This window comes from Eulemur rufifrons, chromosome 29 (genome assembly GCF_041146395.1).
Source record: "Eulemur rufifrons isolate Redbay chromosome 29, OSU_ERuf_1, whole genome shotgun sequence".
Lineage (NCBI taxonomy): Eukaryota > Metazoa > Chordata > Mammalia > Primates > Lemuridae > Eulemur > Eulemur rufifrons.
Window position 1 is genome coordinate 63,510,381 of NC_091011.1, and position 17,517 is coordinate 63,527,897.

General features: G+C 38.8%; 1 protein-coding gene across 1 annotated transcript in view; it reads right to left on the bottom strand.

Annotated features, from left to right (window-relative positions):
• Window positions 1–684: 684 nt before the first annotated feature.
• Window positions 685–17,517, bottom strand: part of LAMB1 (laminin subunit beta 1) — a 69,087-nt gene continuing 52,254 nt past the window's right edge. Inside the window, exons 25-34 of the mRNA XM_069461703.1 lie at window positions 16,434–16,803; window positions 13,845–14,029; window positions 12,332–12,573; window positions 9,123–9,326; window positions 8,245–8,389; window positions 6,266–6,473; window positions 5,904–6,045; window positions 2,839–3,015; window positions 1,157–1,316; window positions 685–975 (exon numbers count right to left, since the gene is read on the bottom strand). Of these exons, the coding sequence (XP_069317804.1) occupies window positions 839–975; window positions 1,157–1,316; window positions 2,839–3,015; window positions 5,904–6,045; window positions 6,266–6,473; window positions 8,245–8,389; window positions 9,123–9,326; window positions 12,332–12,573; window positions 13,845–14,029; window positions 16,434–16,803 (1,970 nt within the window). The 3' untranslated portion in view covers window positions 685–838. The remainder of the gene's footprint in view (window positions 976–1,156; window positions 1,317–2,838; window positions 3,016–5,903; window positions 6,046–6,265; window positions 6,474–8,244; window positions 8,390–9,122; window positions 9,327–12,331; window positions 12,574–13,844; window positions 14,030–16,433; window positions 16,804–17,517) is intronic.

A 17,517-nucleotide genomic window follows, 5' to 3' on the forward strand; every position in this document is an offset into this window, starting at 1 on the left:
AAATACAGATGAAGCTTCGCTGGCCTGCACTCAGTCCCTGCTGCCCCCGCCCCCCTCTTAAGTTTCTTAGAAGACAATTTTTCCACAGATTGGGGTGGGATAAGAGCTCTGCAGGTCAGTCTCTAACATGCCGTGGGCCAGGGGGTGGGGACTGTAGCATTACAGCATCACTCTGTGCTTTTTAGTAGCATTGCTGAATAGGAGAGAGCAGTGGCCATAAACTCTGGCCTGCTTTAATTGAAACCTTCCCCTCAGCAACCCTGTCCTATTCCAGGTGGTAATACTTATAATCCACAATTCATCCTCCTGATTTTCTAAAGTGTTGCTTTTTGTTCTTGTTCCTAGACCAAGGAGTATTTAAAGGAATTTTGGAGATTGGAGCAACTAAGCAGCCATTGAAATAGTAAAGGTAGCATAGGATATATCCTTCTTCTTGAGGCTCAACCTGGGAATCCCCATTGTGAGGTGATTTGGGGGGTGGGGGACATGGATTTTTAGAGGATGTTAACTTATCAAACAGATGAGTAATTGTTTCTAGACATACCTGAAATTAGGGTCTCCATGGAGGCAGTAAACTTGTTTAAATGCATGTTTACAGTGAAAATAACATTCTTTGTTAAAAGGATTCATGAACACTAAATCAGTAAAAGTATATAACAATGAATGTAAGGATTATAGTATATTTATATAAAAGCACTGTACTTTATTTAACTTCATACAAAATTTGGTGATTAAAACATTAAATAGGTAATGAGTTTTACTTGGAAGATCATTAAGTCAGTTTTTAAAATGTAGCTATTTGGTCACCTCAGCCATTTTTATAGCCCTTTCTCCTTTGTTACAAGCAAGTGCTATAAACAGCAACTTTCTGGCTTATGTCCTTTAGGAGTGAACGGACTTCTCCTTCCAATCTCACTAATTCTTGAGCTTTATCTTCTAAATATTTTTGATTGTCCTCATATTTTCTTTCTAAATCTGTGGAAGATAAAAAGAAAAAGTGTGAGCAATTTATACTATGATGATCTCAAAACCTAATCTAATCTTTAATGCTGTTTTAAATACTTAAGACAAAGGGAATAGATTCAAACTCTATGGATATTTTACCTTTATTAAAAAAAAAAAAAAAAATGAGCCTAAGTGAAAAGACCCAGCCTACCTTTCAGCAGTTGTAGCTTGCTGTTTGCTTGAGCCAAAAGTGTTTTTGCTTCATTTTGTAGCATTTCAGCTTTCCTCCTTGCATCAGCTGACTCTTCTGTTTTTTTGGCAATTAAATGTTCTACTTTCTTGTACTTTTCATCAAGTTCACCATCCAGAGTCTGCAGTTCCACATTTAGACAGGAAGAGTTGATAATGTTAGTGTCAGTGATTAAGAGCAGTAATATAATCGTGGCAAGCTCCGATCACATAGATACTAACTTAAATGGCACATTCTGGATTAAGGGCCAAGGATCTTTGGCTTCATCAAGCTATTCAATAAATAACTGAAACATGATCTTGAAATAAACAGTGGAACTGAATGCATAATTGACATGATTTTAAAGAACATTTCAAAAAAATTTTGGAGTTGCAGCAAGTCTCGAGGGCTAAGCCCTCCTTTTTTGAGTAGCACCCTTCTGTAGAAAAGTTATACCATAACTGTATGAAGAGTTAGAGAAGTGAAGTAGATTTTGTCAAAAGCAGACTGGTATCAGGGAAAGTCCATGTTGAAGAAATGGAGGACCATCTGGATCTTGACTAATTTTGGATTTCTGAAGAATTGATTTCCTGATGAAATCAGAGGGAAAAGGCATATTGAACAAAAGATTTAGGAAAGAAGTAGTGTATGCAAAAAGTGGGTGAGGAGAAAAGAAATAGGGTATGGGGTTGGGAAGGTAGTTGTAAATGATTCTTTTTAGAAACTTCAAACAGTAGCCATTATAGAATTTAAGTAAGGGATTTTTGTTCTTGATTATAATAAAACATCATTATGCAGAATGCGCAATAGCAGACTACTTGGGAGATCTGTGCCCTCAGAACAAACTACAACAGAAAAGACAGCTGCCTGATATTGTGGCAGTGACCTTTTCTCATTGTTTTGTTTTCTTCCCCAACCCATAGATGTAGGGAAGTTACTCTACAGAATGCCTAAAAGCTATAGTAATTTCCAGGAAAACTTTGAATAGTAAAGAGTTATAAACAGAAATTAAGTCATTTAGCAATTGAACCCCTGCTTTTACCAAGTTTTAAAAATTCTCTTTTGAGATAAACATTTGCCCCCACAAATTTAGAAATTGAACATGTGTTGAAAGTATTTACTTGGTTTCTAGCTAAAAATTTGGGTTGTGTGAGATTTTCTCTGCAAAATACAGTACCTTCCATTGAGAAGCAAAAGGTAGTTAATTCAGAACAAGTCTGAAAGAGGTAAGATTTAGTTTCTCACTGCCTGTTCTCTGTAATGAACTAAGTTTTTTCCACTCCACTTTTAAAGTATTTTCAAGTGGCCAAGTAATTACTATATGCCATGAAGATCTTCCTAATTGACATATAGTACAGAAATAAAGCTCAATATGCCTGTTTTAAGACTTCTACCCCTAAGTTAAATTAATTTCATTCTTCTAAACTCTTACCCAAGTTAGATTTGAGGGTCTAGGTCATACTTATTGGACACTTCCATATCCACTCCCATCCTTTTCCATCTCTATCTTTAGAAATAATCTTTAAAGAGATTATTTGGGATGTTTCTGATGAATAGCCCTATTAGGTCCATGTACCTTATTATAATGATTCTAAGGAAGGCAAGGAGGAGACTGATTGCTCCTTTATCAACATAGCTCTTAAAAGTTACAAAGATTTGCTTACCTGCTTAACATCTTCTGCACTTTGTTTGACAGCATATACTACTTTTTCAATATATTCTGCCTCCCCAGAGTTCTGAGCAGCCTTCCGCTTCAGTTCTTCCACATTCCTCTCCAGCTCGCTGATGCGCTGGGAGGCGTTGAACAAGGTTTCCTCAGAAGCTGCTGTTTCAGACTCGATCTAAAAGTGTGTCAGTCATCCAGCAACCATTAGTTTAAGAAATGGTAGAAATTACTGTGAGTACAAGTTTGGAGGAAGATTTTAAAGTATGCTGTGCCATTTTGCTCTAGAACAAAAGAAGTAATTACTAAAATGAAAATATTTCAAGAAGACTTACACAAAGTGCCTAACTTTAGTCTATGCTACATCTCATATATTCACTTTATTCTGTTGGTAATTATGATGATCTAAGGCTGAGAGGGTTGTAAAATTTTCCTCTGTTGACAGTAAAAACCACCTCCAGGCAGCTTGATGTTTTGAGACAACCTGCAAACTTTGGCTAAAGAACATTCACAAATAAGCAGCTGTGGGAAGTTACAACTTCCAGTCACCTTTTTAGTTTTTCCTAGCAATTCTGTAGGTTGAACTGTAGTAGTGGAAGTTTCAGCTAATTACTTGAAGACGAGACTAGGAATGTTCTTTGAAACTCTGAAGTTTCTACAGAATTGCAAAGGTGACAGGGTCTGGGCAAGTTACAACTGGAGGCTATAAATACTCATTTACAGAAAAAAAACTCATCTGGCCAACTGATAAGGATCCACATTTGATCTCTTTTCAAAGTAGAATCAATAAACATTGACTTTTAAAAGCTAGCCAAAGTAAATAGGCCCATGACAGGAGAACTAATTTAAAATAATCAAGAATGAATCTATTCCACACAATCAACTCTGAATAACAATACTGTTATAGGGTCAGTATAGACATATGCTAAAATTTGTAAATATTTCAAAACTAAGGACCACAAAGTTTACCCATTAAAGTTCTTAGAGTAATTATAATTCTTAGATGATGTTATTTTAAGAGAAGTGAATTTTTTCCTAAGAGCTTTCAAGAGCATAGTTTAGTTAGAGGTTCTCTTTGTTACTTATTGTACTAACCTAAAACACTTCCTGCCCCCCCAGGGTCTCTGAGTAACAAAACCACTATACTAACTGGCATCATCAAGCTAAATATTTCACCTATAACTTACTATGTTCCAATTTGCTTTTCAAAATAGTGTCTTGCTGTGTTGCCAGGTTGGAATGCAGTGGCTGTTCACAGGCAGGACCACAGCTCACTGTAGCGTCGAACTCCTGGGCTAAGCGATTCTCCTACCTCAGCTTCCCAAATACACTACCACACCGGGCTTTCAAAAGTGATTTTTAAAAGTCACTGAAAGTTCACTAAGATGGTAACAGCATATTGAGAAATTTGAAAAAATAGTTTAAGAACTGTCCAGGCCAGGCATGGTGGCTGATGCCTGTATTCCTAGCACTCTGGGAGGCCCGGGCGGGGGGGGATCGTTTGAGCTCGGGAGTTTGAGACCAGGTTGAGCAAGAATGAGACCCTGTCTCTACTAAAAATAGAAAGAAATTACCTGGACAACTAAAAATATATAGACAAAATTAGCCGGGCATGGTGGCGCATGCCTGTAGTCCGAGCTACTCAGGAGGTTGAGGCAGGAGGATTGTTGAGCCCAGGAGTTTGAGGTTGCTGTGAGCTAGGCTGATGCCGTGGCACTCTAGCCCAGGCAAAAGAGTGAGATTCTGTGTCAAAAAAAAAAAAAAAAAAAAAACACCCCACAACTGTCCGGCTTCATTTCACTGAGTACAGTGAAACGGGGAAAAACAGGTTTTCTATCAACTAATGGTAGGTAAAGCATGTTGAGAAATCATCTCCCACGTTTTAAACATAAGGAGGGTTGGTCTGAGAAGGCTGACAGTGTTGGGTACAGGGAACACCTAATTTTAAATTATATCTGAGAATATGTATAGGAATTGGAGGAGTCAATTTTCTTCATTTTAAAAAAAATATTTTTTGTTTTTATTTTTTTGTGAGAGTCTTGCTTTGTTGCCTAGGCTAGAATGCCATGGCGTCAGCCTAGTGCACAGCAACTTCAAACTCTTGGGCTCAAGAGATCCTCCTCCCTCAGCCTCCCACGTAGCTGGGACTATAGGTGTACACCACCATATCCAGCTAATTTTTTTCCATTTGTAGTTACCTAATTTTTTTTCTATCTTTAGTAGAGACGGGGGAGACGCTCTTGCTAAGGCTGATTTCAAACTCCTGACCTCAAGTGTGAGCCTCCCGCCTTAAGCCTCCTAGAGTGCTAGGATTACAGGTGTGCGCCACCGTGCCTGGTCCTTTTCATTTGTTTTTAAAGCAAACTTTCCTAAAATTGGAAGGAAAAAAATTACTTAACTGGTTTTTGAGAAATAAAAATAATTGCATTATTTCTTTTATTTCAAGCGATTAAGAGGATTTTTAGAATAAAGCACTAAATTCCTGTGAAAAATTCTTTTCTTAATGCATACCTTTAATATCTGGTAGTCTCTGAACAGGTTATCCTAGCTATATAGGCTATTAGGTTCCTCTAGAATTGGGCATTGGAAGCAGACTCACTGCTCTCCAGTGGTTTGTAAAATCACTGTATAGTAAAAGTTTTGGGAATGATCACCAAAATCTTGAGACACTGGTCTTAACCATGTAAGTTGCTTTTGGGCTGCTTTATAACATGAGGACATTTTTTTAAAACCTAATTTTGAAATCATTATACTTCATACTACTGAACAGGAGTTTATCTTTCTTAGACTTTTTGTGGGGAGAACATCAGAGGGGACTTACTGGTCTAGTGTCTTCAGCATCCTTTTCCCCACTCCCACTTGAAAACATATCTCCAATTCATTTTTAGCGTCTGTGCTAAGGGAGTAGTTTAGATTTATTTAAATTAAAGGAATCCTTTAATGTTGAGTTGTAAGAATTTTTGTTTATAGATAACTATGACATGTACTTTTCTGATAAAAAAAAAAAAAGTATATGTGGGTGTTTTCTCCTACATATAATACCATATAATAACAGTTATATCTTACTGAAGTTAGCAGGTTCTGGGTTCCTTGGATGTCTTCATCTGCTTGTTTAATTGCCTTCTCTGCTGCAATCTGAGCCTTTTCTGCTTCTTCCAGAGCTTCCTTTACCATATCTGCAGTGACTTTAACATCTGTTGCACTTTTGCTGAGTAAAAGAATGAGATAATATGTTGTCTGTGAATATGAAAAAAATTCTGTCTCAGAAAAGAACACTTCTTTTAAAGAATAGTCTTCTTGAAATGATCTGGAGAGACTCGTACAGGTCATTCTTAGAAATTTCATCGGTTAGAGAAATACTTTTTTACTTCATATTAGATACATAAAGGGCTTACTTTAAGCCTCTTAGGTGTCATGTCATTAGATACCTGGCTCTTTTAGCTTCTTCTAACAACATCTCGGCTCTAGCAATGTCAGCAGCACTTTGCTGTAGAATAACCTCTACTTGAGAAAGGCTTTCAACACGTTCACGTATATCTTCTGTCAAGTTCTGCAACTGCTGTGGGGTGCTAGGCATTTCCATTTTCAGTACTTCATTAGCAACTGCTTCAATGCTGTCCAAATCAGCACTGTCCTCTGTGAAAAGCAAAGATGTCCCCTTAAAGAGGTGAAAGGTCATAGATGGTTCCCTCTTTCAATCACTTACTAGTCATCTACTCCATCTACTACTGGCTGGTGGATTTACATCAAGAGATACCGACTTCCTGTTTAAAGAGTTTATAATCCATTTAGGTGAGGAGATGAAACCTACACACACAAAAGCAGCTGCAGACAGTGAGTACTACTAGCATTTGTTTTAGGCTTGAGTAGGGGGGAAGACTTCATGGAATATGAGGAACTGATCAGGATTTGAAGGGTAGTAGGATTTGAAAGAAGAAAGGACATTTCTGGATGGAGACACAGTAAGGGCAGAACATGTTATGTCAAAGTCTAGCAGAGTGAATAGTTCAGATTGTGGAAAACCAGAGAGGCCAGGGTTTAAAGCTGGGACTCAAAGGCCATAAAATCTTTTAATTAAGGTTGGAAGAATAGCTAGGAAACTATTGTAAATGCAGATACAGAGAGCTGATATTCCTTATAAATTATCTAGATTCAGGAAATTATCAACGAAGACAAGGAGTTTCAAATGTCCGGTATGGAAGGTGGCTAAAAAAAAAAATGACAGAGGTTAAACTTGAGATATGTCAGATCCTCATTCATTTTTAAGCTATGTTTGTATGTGTTTTAAACTGTTGAACATAAAAATGGACCCCAAAGGATTTATTCATAGGAAAATATGTGCTTGAATGATGGCTTCCATAGGATATTCCCTAAGATATCCTTAGTAAATACTGTTGACTCCTTATCCGCCATTCTCCCTTTTTCCTTGCCTACAGAATACTGATTTTTTTTTTCCAGGCACCTCCCTCTTCTAAGGTCAGGTAAAAGAACAACTCAGCATTAAATCTTGATTAGTCTGCCAATTACTATATTCACATTCTATTTTCCAGTGATACTTATGCATGAGCATGTATTTCTGGCTAATGATATTAACGGGGATGACTGCTTTAAGGCTTCTGGGGAAGGTTTCCTCTCTTTTAAAAAGATACAGCAGAGGAATAGGTGGTCTCTTCTTCCATTAGATATTATTTTGTCTTTATGTGAAGTCTGGAATTTGGCAGCCACCTTGTAACCATGAGGAGCTATCTTGAGAACAAAGCTGAAATGCTTAAGATGGCAGAGTAGAAAGATGAAGAGTACATGAGTCCCAGACCCATGAAGCTATCCTACTACTAGACTTCATATTATGTGAGATAATAAACATTTTTTTGATTGTTTCAATTGACAGTTTTCTGTAACTTACAGCCAAAATCATCTTTACTGATAATATTTGAGAAAGTTGAGCAGCACTTGTGATCTGGACCACAAATTCTAGAGGTTTTCTTTCTCTACAAAACACTTAAGGTACAGAGCTGTTTACCTATGGGTATAATATCCTATAAATAATAGAATTATAAAGATTTAAGGGCAATGCCAAAGTAATAAACTCTACTTCTTTAAGATTCTAATGACATTACATGTAATCTCTAACAAATTACAAATTCAGTTCTCACAGTAAATGACTTCTTGATTGGCTGCTTGGGTATCCCATCAGGTATGTATGTATTTGCATAACATTGGAGAAGGTTACTTAATACACATACATAAGCTTCAAGAAATAGAAACATTTCTTAACATGGACATTTTTCCTATTTGGAAATGTCACTTAATACCCTATCAGAAATTGATTTTATCTAAACTGCAGATTTCAGCAAACAGAGAATCTTGCAGGAATAACGTCTAAAAGTAAATTGAAAACATTTCTTACGGGTCAGAAAGTTTCTGATTTGCTTGATGAGATTCCTCAGATCCTCATTGCTCTTATCCACTTTTTCTTTGGTAGCATTTGTTCTCAACAGAACTTCTTGAGCATTCTGTTTTGCCTCATCCGCCCTTAGTTTTGCTTCAGAGACCTAAATAGTAAGAATAAATTACTCGTGGAACACTTTCACTCTTTCTAAAGCAAACCAGAATATTAGAAATGGCCCAAAAAATGATGTCGAGAAACTATGCATTTGGAAGCATGTTTCTGGGAAACAACTTTCTCCCATTCAACAACATATTGATTGTACTGTATTCCCCAAAAGCCTGAAAGTATTCAGTATATAGATTCCTATACTGTATTCTCATATAGATAGGGCTAGCAGTTAAAAATTTTTCAGGTTTTTAACCCCTCTAAAATATTCGGTGGCCTATAAAACATTCCCTACTCTTTCTTTGAGGTACCCACATAAATACTTGAGTTAAGTGTTACTTTAGAAGAGTAAATGCTCAATATATTTGTAGTGCATTTGTAGTGTAGTATATTTGTAGTGCAGCTAGAAATGTTTATAATCCTAGACTCACACGTAACTTGGTTATCTCAATTATCAGTCTAAGATTTGAACTTTTTGCTCTGAAGCATGTGTGTATTCTCCTGTGACTGGAAAAGAAAGCAAATTCTTTTATATATGAAGAAAATCTCATCTCTTTCTTTGACTTCACAAAACCATGAACTTTCATAGTTGATTGTTCATATTTGATCATGAAATGCCCTCTTCATTTTAGTCAGCATTTAGAATTAACTTCTCCCTCTCAGATCCTCCAGTCTATAGCTGAAAACAAACAAACAAATGTAACAAAAACTGTGGCCGTCCACTGAATTACCATCTTGGAGAGCTGTTCCACTTCAGCCAGGGCACTCAGGACATCTTGGTCAAAGTCCATGGCTTTCTGCCAGGCACTGTGTGCAACAGTGACTAGACCACTGCAGCCAGGCCCCCCACACTTCTTCTGTCCTTCATCAGTTCTGCAGTTTGGGCCGCCACAGTCAGTCTCAGAACACGAGGCCCCTGGAGGCGTTCCACAGGTCTGCAACAAGCCAAGGATCAGGCACAATGGTTAAGATAGTGAGACTGCTGCAGCATAACAGCTGTGCAGGCCCTGGGTGGCCCTAGAGAAGTGTAGGTGGTCCTCAGCAAGGGTGCGTGAAAACAGTGTTCAGGAGACAGAATGGAGAGAGGAGCAAAGGGTTTAGGAATAAGCTAACCTGCTTATTTCCAAGGAAACCATGAAAGTTTGTACCTGCTCATCAATACCTTTTGTCTAAATGAATTAAAATACAATATGGGCTCTATCCAGGGTACAAACCTTATCTACTATATCAAGTTGAATTTGGCCAAAGAATGTTGCCATTTTTTCCTAATCAGTTAGATTTAAAAAAATAGGCATTGCAAACCTTCTTTGGTCCCAGCACCATGTTGATTGCTCTGGTAAAAACGATGACATAAAAGGCCTATGATGTAGCCTCTTAGTAACTTCATATTTAGTTAGGAAGACAAGATCACTTCACCTAAAATAGCCAAGAATAGTTCAGACGCACTAAGTAAGCCAAGAATAGTTCAGATGCACTAAGTATGAAGGAAAGTAGAAAAAGGGGAGACGGCAGAGGAATGCAGTTGTTGTAGCTGGGAAGGATTTGTTGGCTGGTGGGATTTGAGCAGCGGAAGTGGAAAAAAATTCCACATGTTAAAGAAAACAGTATGAACAAAGGTGGATGTAGCTTTTCCAAATTACCACCCCCACCACCAGACATGCATAGAGTTCTCCTTTCTTAACCTACCAGAACTTCCCAAAGATTACTGCTTTGTCATGGCACACAAATGCAAATTGAGAAAGTACAAGTGGCCCGGCGCGGTGGCTCACGCCTGTAATCCTAGCACTCTGGGAGGCCGAGGCGGGTGGATCGCTCAAGGTCAGGAGTTCGAGACCAGCCTGAGCAAGAGCGAGACCCCGTCTCTACTAAAAATAGAAAGAAATTATATGGACAACTAAAAATATATATATAGAAAAATTAGCCGGGCATAGTGGCGCATGCCTGTAGTCCCAGCTACTCGGGAGGCTGAGGCAGGAGGATCCCTTGAGCCCAGGAGTTTGAGGTTGCTGTGAGCTAGGCTGACACCACGGCACTCACTCCAGCCTGGGCAACAAAGTGAGACTCTGTCTCAAAAAAAAAAAAAAAAATTAGGTCAGGAGTTCGAGAAAGTACAAGTGTGCTATATGATGGAAAAGGCTGAAGAGGAAGAAATTGTATTTACAGCAGTTCTTTTATGGAAGATGTTCATACTGAAAAGAGGAAAGTATTGTTTTTAAGAAGTAAAAAACAAAACACAACAAAACGGTAGTTTTACAATCAACTCTTTACCCTAATAATTTTAAGATAATTATAATCCCATTACATTTCAAATTATAATTTAAAAAATCCTTTCATGTATCTGGTTTACAGTATATGTCAAGTTTATTCTGCATGTTATAGAAGAACATGAGTCTTAACCAAGAAGAGAAATGTAAAACCTCAGGGATACTTTCTAAAAACAATCTGACAGCACACTAGAAGATCTGTTTTGTTTCAGCAGACAGGACACACATGAAAAAAACAGCATGGGTCTAAGCTAAACATCCCCAAAGATAAAGAGAACTCTAAGTACTTAAAAAAACACAAAAGAACAAAAATTTATCTCTACACAAAGAAATGGCAGAACGGAACCTATGGAGAGAGTTCTTGTAGGATAATTAACAAAGACAAAAACACAGTAAGAGAAGTGAAGAAGCCGGCTAATCCCTAGGTAGTGTGCCGCTGGTAGGGAAGGAGCCACAGAGACGGGCACACATATGTAAGGCCAGAGGAACCCTGCCCACCTGCCACCCACTCCTAACACGCCTCCTGTTGCAAAGCAGAAATCCCCTAGTGTGCTCAGCTGCTTCTCATTGTAGTTCATGGAGATTTTATTTGTGATAACTGGTTTTATATTAAAATTTGTAAGGAAGAAATCGATACTGAAAGGAAAGACTGAGAGAATTGGCATTTCATGCCCATATATAACAACTCTGTCTACTGGTAGGTGCAATTTACACATTGCTCTAGGCCTTCATTTTCTTTTATAATATAATGGTGACAGGAGATCTTACTCCTCATTCCCACTAGATGGTGAAAAGTTTCGTAAGATAATGAATATAAAACCTTTCAGGCATCAATAAAATTGGTGACAATACAATACAGTGTGTTTCTGTCTATTTCAGAGAAAGCGAGGGTGAGGAGTGGGGGAGTCTCACTAAGAAAGGCTGTAATGAAGTCTGAACTACACAGTCTTAGCCTAGAAACAGAGGAACAGTAAAAGTGGGAAGGTGCTAAGACCATGCAAGCCTTAGTCTATACACAATACCCTCCAAATTCTCTCAGATAGGTATCCTTCCATGAAAAACAGTAAGGAAGCAGGGGGAAGAAACAGGCTCAGTTTGGCTTTTTTGGCCGCCTGCCTGAGTTTCATTAAATGCACAATTTCATTTGGCTCCAGAGTTACTTTTTAAAAGCTTCTGGGAAAGGGATCTACTTTCTAGGCTGGTTCAGGGTTAATCTTCACCAGGTAAAGTCCCTAGAACAAAGGAACATTTCATCTAACACCCATGAAAAAAAAATTCTTTTATTCCCTTTAATTTTTTTTAGGAAGTCCCTTCTAGAATTATTCTGAATTCCTCCCTCTGAGATAGATTTTGCACTTTAGATCAGAAAAAAAAAAGTCCCATGTCCACAGTTGTATAAAAAGGGTCAAGTTGCAATAAGATGGCACCGAGTTGATACAACTGAATGGGAAAGTAGTCATGATTCTTTGGTTGTGTAGCACAAACAGCTGCAAGGGGAAAGGCTGGGAACCTACATGCTTTTAATCTGGGCTTGGTCGTGGATACCCCATACCATGGCCCAGAGACCTGAACCTGGGAGTTTCATTCCTGCTGATTCATTTGCAAACTGAACAACATTAAAGACAAAGTAGGGTGCTTTTTTCCCCACAAAGTGAGGCCAAACCCCCAAACCTTACCATTTCGGCAGCAGCTGAAAGGTCCAGGCTTTGTAGTTTGCCTGCCAGTTCATCAAGAAGGCGTGCCTGTTCCTCTTGTTTTTCCCTGAACTGGGACTCTCGCTCCAACATCAAGTCTTCTACTCTGTCTCTAGTGAGAACTGACTGCTCCACGGTGTTGTTGGGTTCTGTAGTGGAGGCATTAACCCTCTCCTCTGCCTCAAGAGACATCTGGAAATACTTGGTAATGCTATCCAAGGCGCCTAGGGCAGGAAATGAAATTGCCCACAGTTAATCTCACTGTACCAGATTTCCTCACCAAGCAAGGTCCATATTTGGTGTATTCTGGCCCTAAATTTACTATAAAATTCAAGAAAGAGAATATTTATGAAGAAGTCTAGTTTTCTTCTCATGACCAATGAATATATTTTGTCCCATTAGCACCTAGTCTTGCTCTGGAGGATGCCAAACACCTGGGTAAAAAATGAAAAATTAAGTCTATCATGCACATGCTTTTTCCATGCACAAACATCCAGTTCTTTTTAAATAGCTGATGTCAGGCAGCCTGTAGATTATATGCCCAGATGATTCTTCCCCTTTTCTCAGGCATGTATGCAGATCCACTCAGTGACTAGTATAGTCAGCCCTCTGTATACGTGGGCTCCACATCCATGGATTCAACCAACCCTGGATGGAAAATATTTAGGAAAAAAAAAAAAAATGGATGGCCGTGTCTGTACTGAACATATACAGACTTTTTCTTGTCATTATTCCCTAAATAGTATACTATTTTACATAGCATTTACATTGTATTAGGTATTATAAGTAATCTAGAGATGATTTAAAAGTATATGGAGGATGTGCCCAGGTTATATGCAAACACTACACCAATTTTTATAAGGAACTTGAGCATTTGTGGATTTTGGTATCCATCCTGGGTCCTGGAACCAATCCCCCCATGGAGAATGAGGGACGACTGTATTATTTAAAAACATTGTGACATGTTTTGGCTTTAGGAACTTAGTGGGGAAAAAAAGCAGTCATGGATAAAACAGGATGGATAGCATGATCTAACATATTTCTACTTTCTTTTGCTTTTGGGGGAGGGTCCTTTGTAGCCTACAGTGTTAATAAATGAAGGATTTGCAAAAGTTATTTCCAGACTAAGCAACATTCTTGAATGTAAAAGGATTTGCTGAAGTATCAACTTAATAACTTAACTACTTCTTTCCAAGAAAAGGCCAGAGAGTTAGTTAAACCACTAACTGGAAAAATCAGGAATGGACACTGTTCTAATAACTACTGCCACTCACTCTGTAGGACCTTTGCTGTGTCTCTTAGTTTCTCTGTGCCCCAAGTCCCACATTTGTAAAATGGGGAACTTTAATCCTCATTTGTGCCAGAGACTCAATGAGCAAAAGTTTTAAAATTATTAGAAAGCACTTAATTTTTTTCTGAAACTGCTATATTAAAACGTTAGACAGATGGTTAAGTCCATTGTCCAGGACTGAGTATTTGCACAAAAAATGCTCACCCCGAATATCTGAGTTTTTGATAAATTCCAATTGTTCAGCAAGTTCTTTCACAGTGTTGTCCAGGCTTTCTGCTTCTGTCTGTAGAGAATCCAGTTCTTTGGCTGTGCTGTTGCTCTGGGAAGCTGTGTCAGATAATTTCACTTCTACTTCAGCCATCTTTTCTGTAACATCTTTGGTTAGTTTTCTGTAAAGAGAAGGTAAGCTTACCTATGTAAAATAAACCAAAGGGGAATTTTAAAGTTTTATTTTTAGGGGCCGGGCACAGTGGCTCACACCTGTAATCTTAGCACTCTGTGAGGCCAAGGTGGGAGGATCGCTCGAGGTCAGGAGTTCGAGACCAGCCTGAGCAAGAGCGAGACCCTGTCTCTACTAAACATAGAAAGAAATTAGCTGGATAACTAAAAATATATAGAAAAAATTAGCTGGGCATGGTGGTGCATGCCTGTAGTCCCAGCTACTCAGGAGGCTGAGGCAGGAGGATTGTTTGAGCCCAGGAGTTTGAGGTTGCTGTGAGCTAGGCTGACGCCATGGCAGTCTAGCCTGGGCAACAGAGACTTTGTCTCAAAATAAATAAATAAATAAATAAATGAAGTTTCATTTTTATATCTCTACTAATATTTTATCTATTAATATTCTGTAATTTCAAACCAATTAAGTTATTTGTAACAATCCATCTCTAAGTACTAAGTTTTATTCTCCTTGTCATAAAAGATTATATTAAATCTAACAATTTTTCTTTTTTCAAAGATTTTGAAGTAAAAGACAAAAGTACCACTTGACTGTGTGTGGAAGATAGGCCATTTGAGGGAGTCCAAATCTCTGCTCTAACATGAACATAGGTCAGAGTGTGGAGTTCCAGCTCCATGCACAAGCATCTTACAATTGTGAAAACTCAAAAGACATAACTGACTCCACTGTAGAATTATGCCTCACAGCCAGCTGCCAAAAACATTCTCCTCAGAGCCTCAGGGGTCTCCTTCAAGATAGAACATGCAGAGAGGAAGCCTATAGCCCTACTACGAAGACAATAGGAACCACCCAAATCACCTTTTCATGCATTCCCCTCTTAAGCAAGGTTCCAAAGAAGCCTCCTTCTTCCACCAATAAACAACCCTTTTATTTTTTATAAGGAGGCAGTACCTACTGAGAATGATATATGATAAACATTTAGCTTTTACAATATTTCATTTGAAATCTAAACTCAACTGCATTTTGTTCCGTACCTTCAAATCTCCAAACCATAACCCAACTCAAAGAAAAAGTACTTGAAGGGATCATTTGATTTGGTAGAGTAAATTACATTTTATAAACGCAATGACTTTTTTCCTGAGGATAATATAGTTTCTTTTTTCCAGTGCTTTGCTTTTATTAATCACGTGATTCACAGAAAGTTTTCCATTCTTCTCAGGTTGCATAAAATGTTACAATTTTTAAAACAGTCAAATCTAACATTTTTTTTTTAAAAAAATAAGGCCATTTTGGGTCCTTAAACATGCCTCCTCACATAGTGTGTTGAAAAGATTAACAAAACTAGTTTTCCTGAGTTTATTACAATCTATTTAGTTAATTGGATAGTCAGGGTAGAAACAGAGCCGTTTCAGGAATGTAATCTCTCCTCTGGCAGGCTCTCAAAGGACACCAGATTTTTTCCTTCTCCCAGAGGTGCACGAGACCCAGCCAAGAATGGTTTTCTAAATGGGCTTGCACTTATACCACGGCCTTCCAAAACTTGTGATTGCTGCACATTAGGAGGCTTAGTCTTTTTAACGAGGTAAAATGTTTCATTACATGCATTGACATTTCCTAACATCCTGGTTAACCACATGGTCTTTGGCACAAAACCTGAGGCTTGAAATCAAGGGACCAGTTATTTTAAATTTAGAAGTTATAGGAAAGACCTGCAAGTCACTTGAGCTAATGTCAGCTCTTCTCCTCCTGCTTCTTATGTATTCATGAGATGAAAAGTCCTGCCTTCTTAAAGATGCTGATTAAACTCCCATCACATGCAAAAAATGTTACTGTAATTTCACAATGTAAAATCACCTTCTCAGTGTACAGGATTTAGCTGTGAAGCACCCCCCTCACTCAGGCCTAGATGGTGAGTCAGCAATAAAAAACCTGCTGGGGAAATAAATGCTTCATACCCTTTCCTGTTTTGTCCTTCAGCTCTTAGGTCTTACTGTGCTGTTTTGGGGAGTCCTTTTTTTCAAAGGTATGTTTGGGGGCAGGAGAGATGAGGCTGGGAAAAAGGGTAGAAAAATGATCCCTGAGAAGTTCGGCATCACTCAGGTCAATTCTCTTGGCTTCCAGTGACAAAATAAACACTCTCCACTCAGAGAGATGATAACCCAGAGAATGGCCACTGAGTATAACACACATTCTATACTGCAGAATTCTGGTTCCCACTGATGTGCCAACATTCACTCACCCAAATGCCCAGAGTCAAGATGCTGGAAAATAAATGGCCCAGAATCTGTTTTCACTCACAGGACTACCCAGACCTTCTGATGGGAGCACCATGCCAGGAAACTATTCATAAAGTTGAAAAAAATACTGTGAGTTGTTACTCCAGCTCATTGACTACTTACTCTGCTTCCTCAAAGAGATTCCCAATGTTTTTCAGTGGCTCTGCTGCTGGGCTCTGTGCCAGGATGTCTTTTATCTCGCTGACTTTCTTCTCTACCGAGTCCATAGTCTCTCGGTAAGGCCCAATCACACCACTGATCTTTAAGGCCTTGGCTTTCTCCAGGAATCTGTGGGTCCTGTTGGTCAGCTCGGCAATGATCACATCCCAGAGAGCAAAGCACTGGTGGCAGGGGGTGCAGTCAGGGAAGACCCCTGAGTACCCTCGCGTGCACTTGTCACAGCGTGGACCCTCGACACCCTCCACACAGACACACTGGCCTGTCGACTGGTCACACTGTGGCGTCTCAATGCCCCTGGGGTCACAGTCACAGGCTAGAAGGGAAACAGAAATGCAAGTTGATCTACTTGATCATGAACCTCCGAGACAAGATTTGGCCTTTAGAATCCTCATTTGCTGTTAAAATAAGAAGATGTCAACCATCAGTGACACTTAAACAACAGCTCCTGTAGAGACTGTGGCAGCTTCCTCCAGCATATGCATGACCTCAACTCTTGCTAACCCATTCTTAATCATAATCATTTAAACATTCACAGCTAACACTTATTGAATACTTACCATGTGACAGGCATTGCAGAAATGTTTTACATGCATCTCATTTAAACCTCACATTAACCCTGTGGGATAGGTGAGGCACAGAGAGATTGTGTAATATGCCCGAAGTCTCACAGCAAGGAAAAGGCCAAGCCAGGATTCAGATTCAGCACTTTCCACCCCCAGAGTCTGTGCGCTTAACCTTGGTCCTGCCTCTGCCTCCCCTTTACTCTGATTTCCCCACAGATCATGTCAGCACAGACAATTCAGGTTACATCCTGATGACATCAGCCATCTGGCATAAGATGCACCATAAACGAGCAGCTCCTAACATAACTGATCGTATCTCATCACTGAGGAACAGTGTGAATACTTAGTGAAACACAATAAACAGTCAAAAGAAAACTAAATCCAAAAGAAGTTACAGGAATTCTAAGTATCCTGTTGAAAGACTGTCAACTAAGTATAATCTCATCTGTGGGTGTCTGCCATTG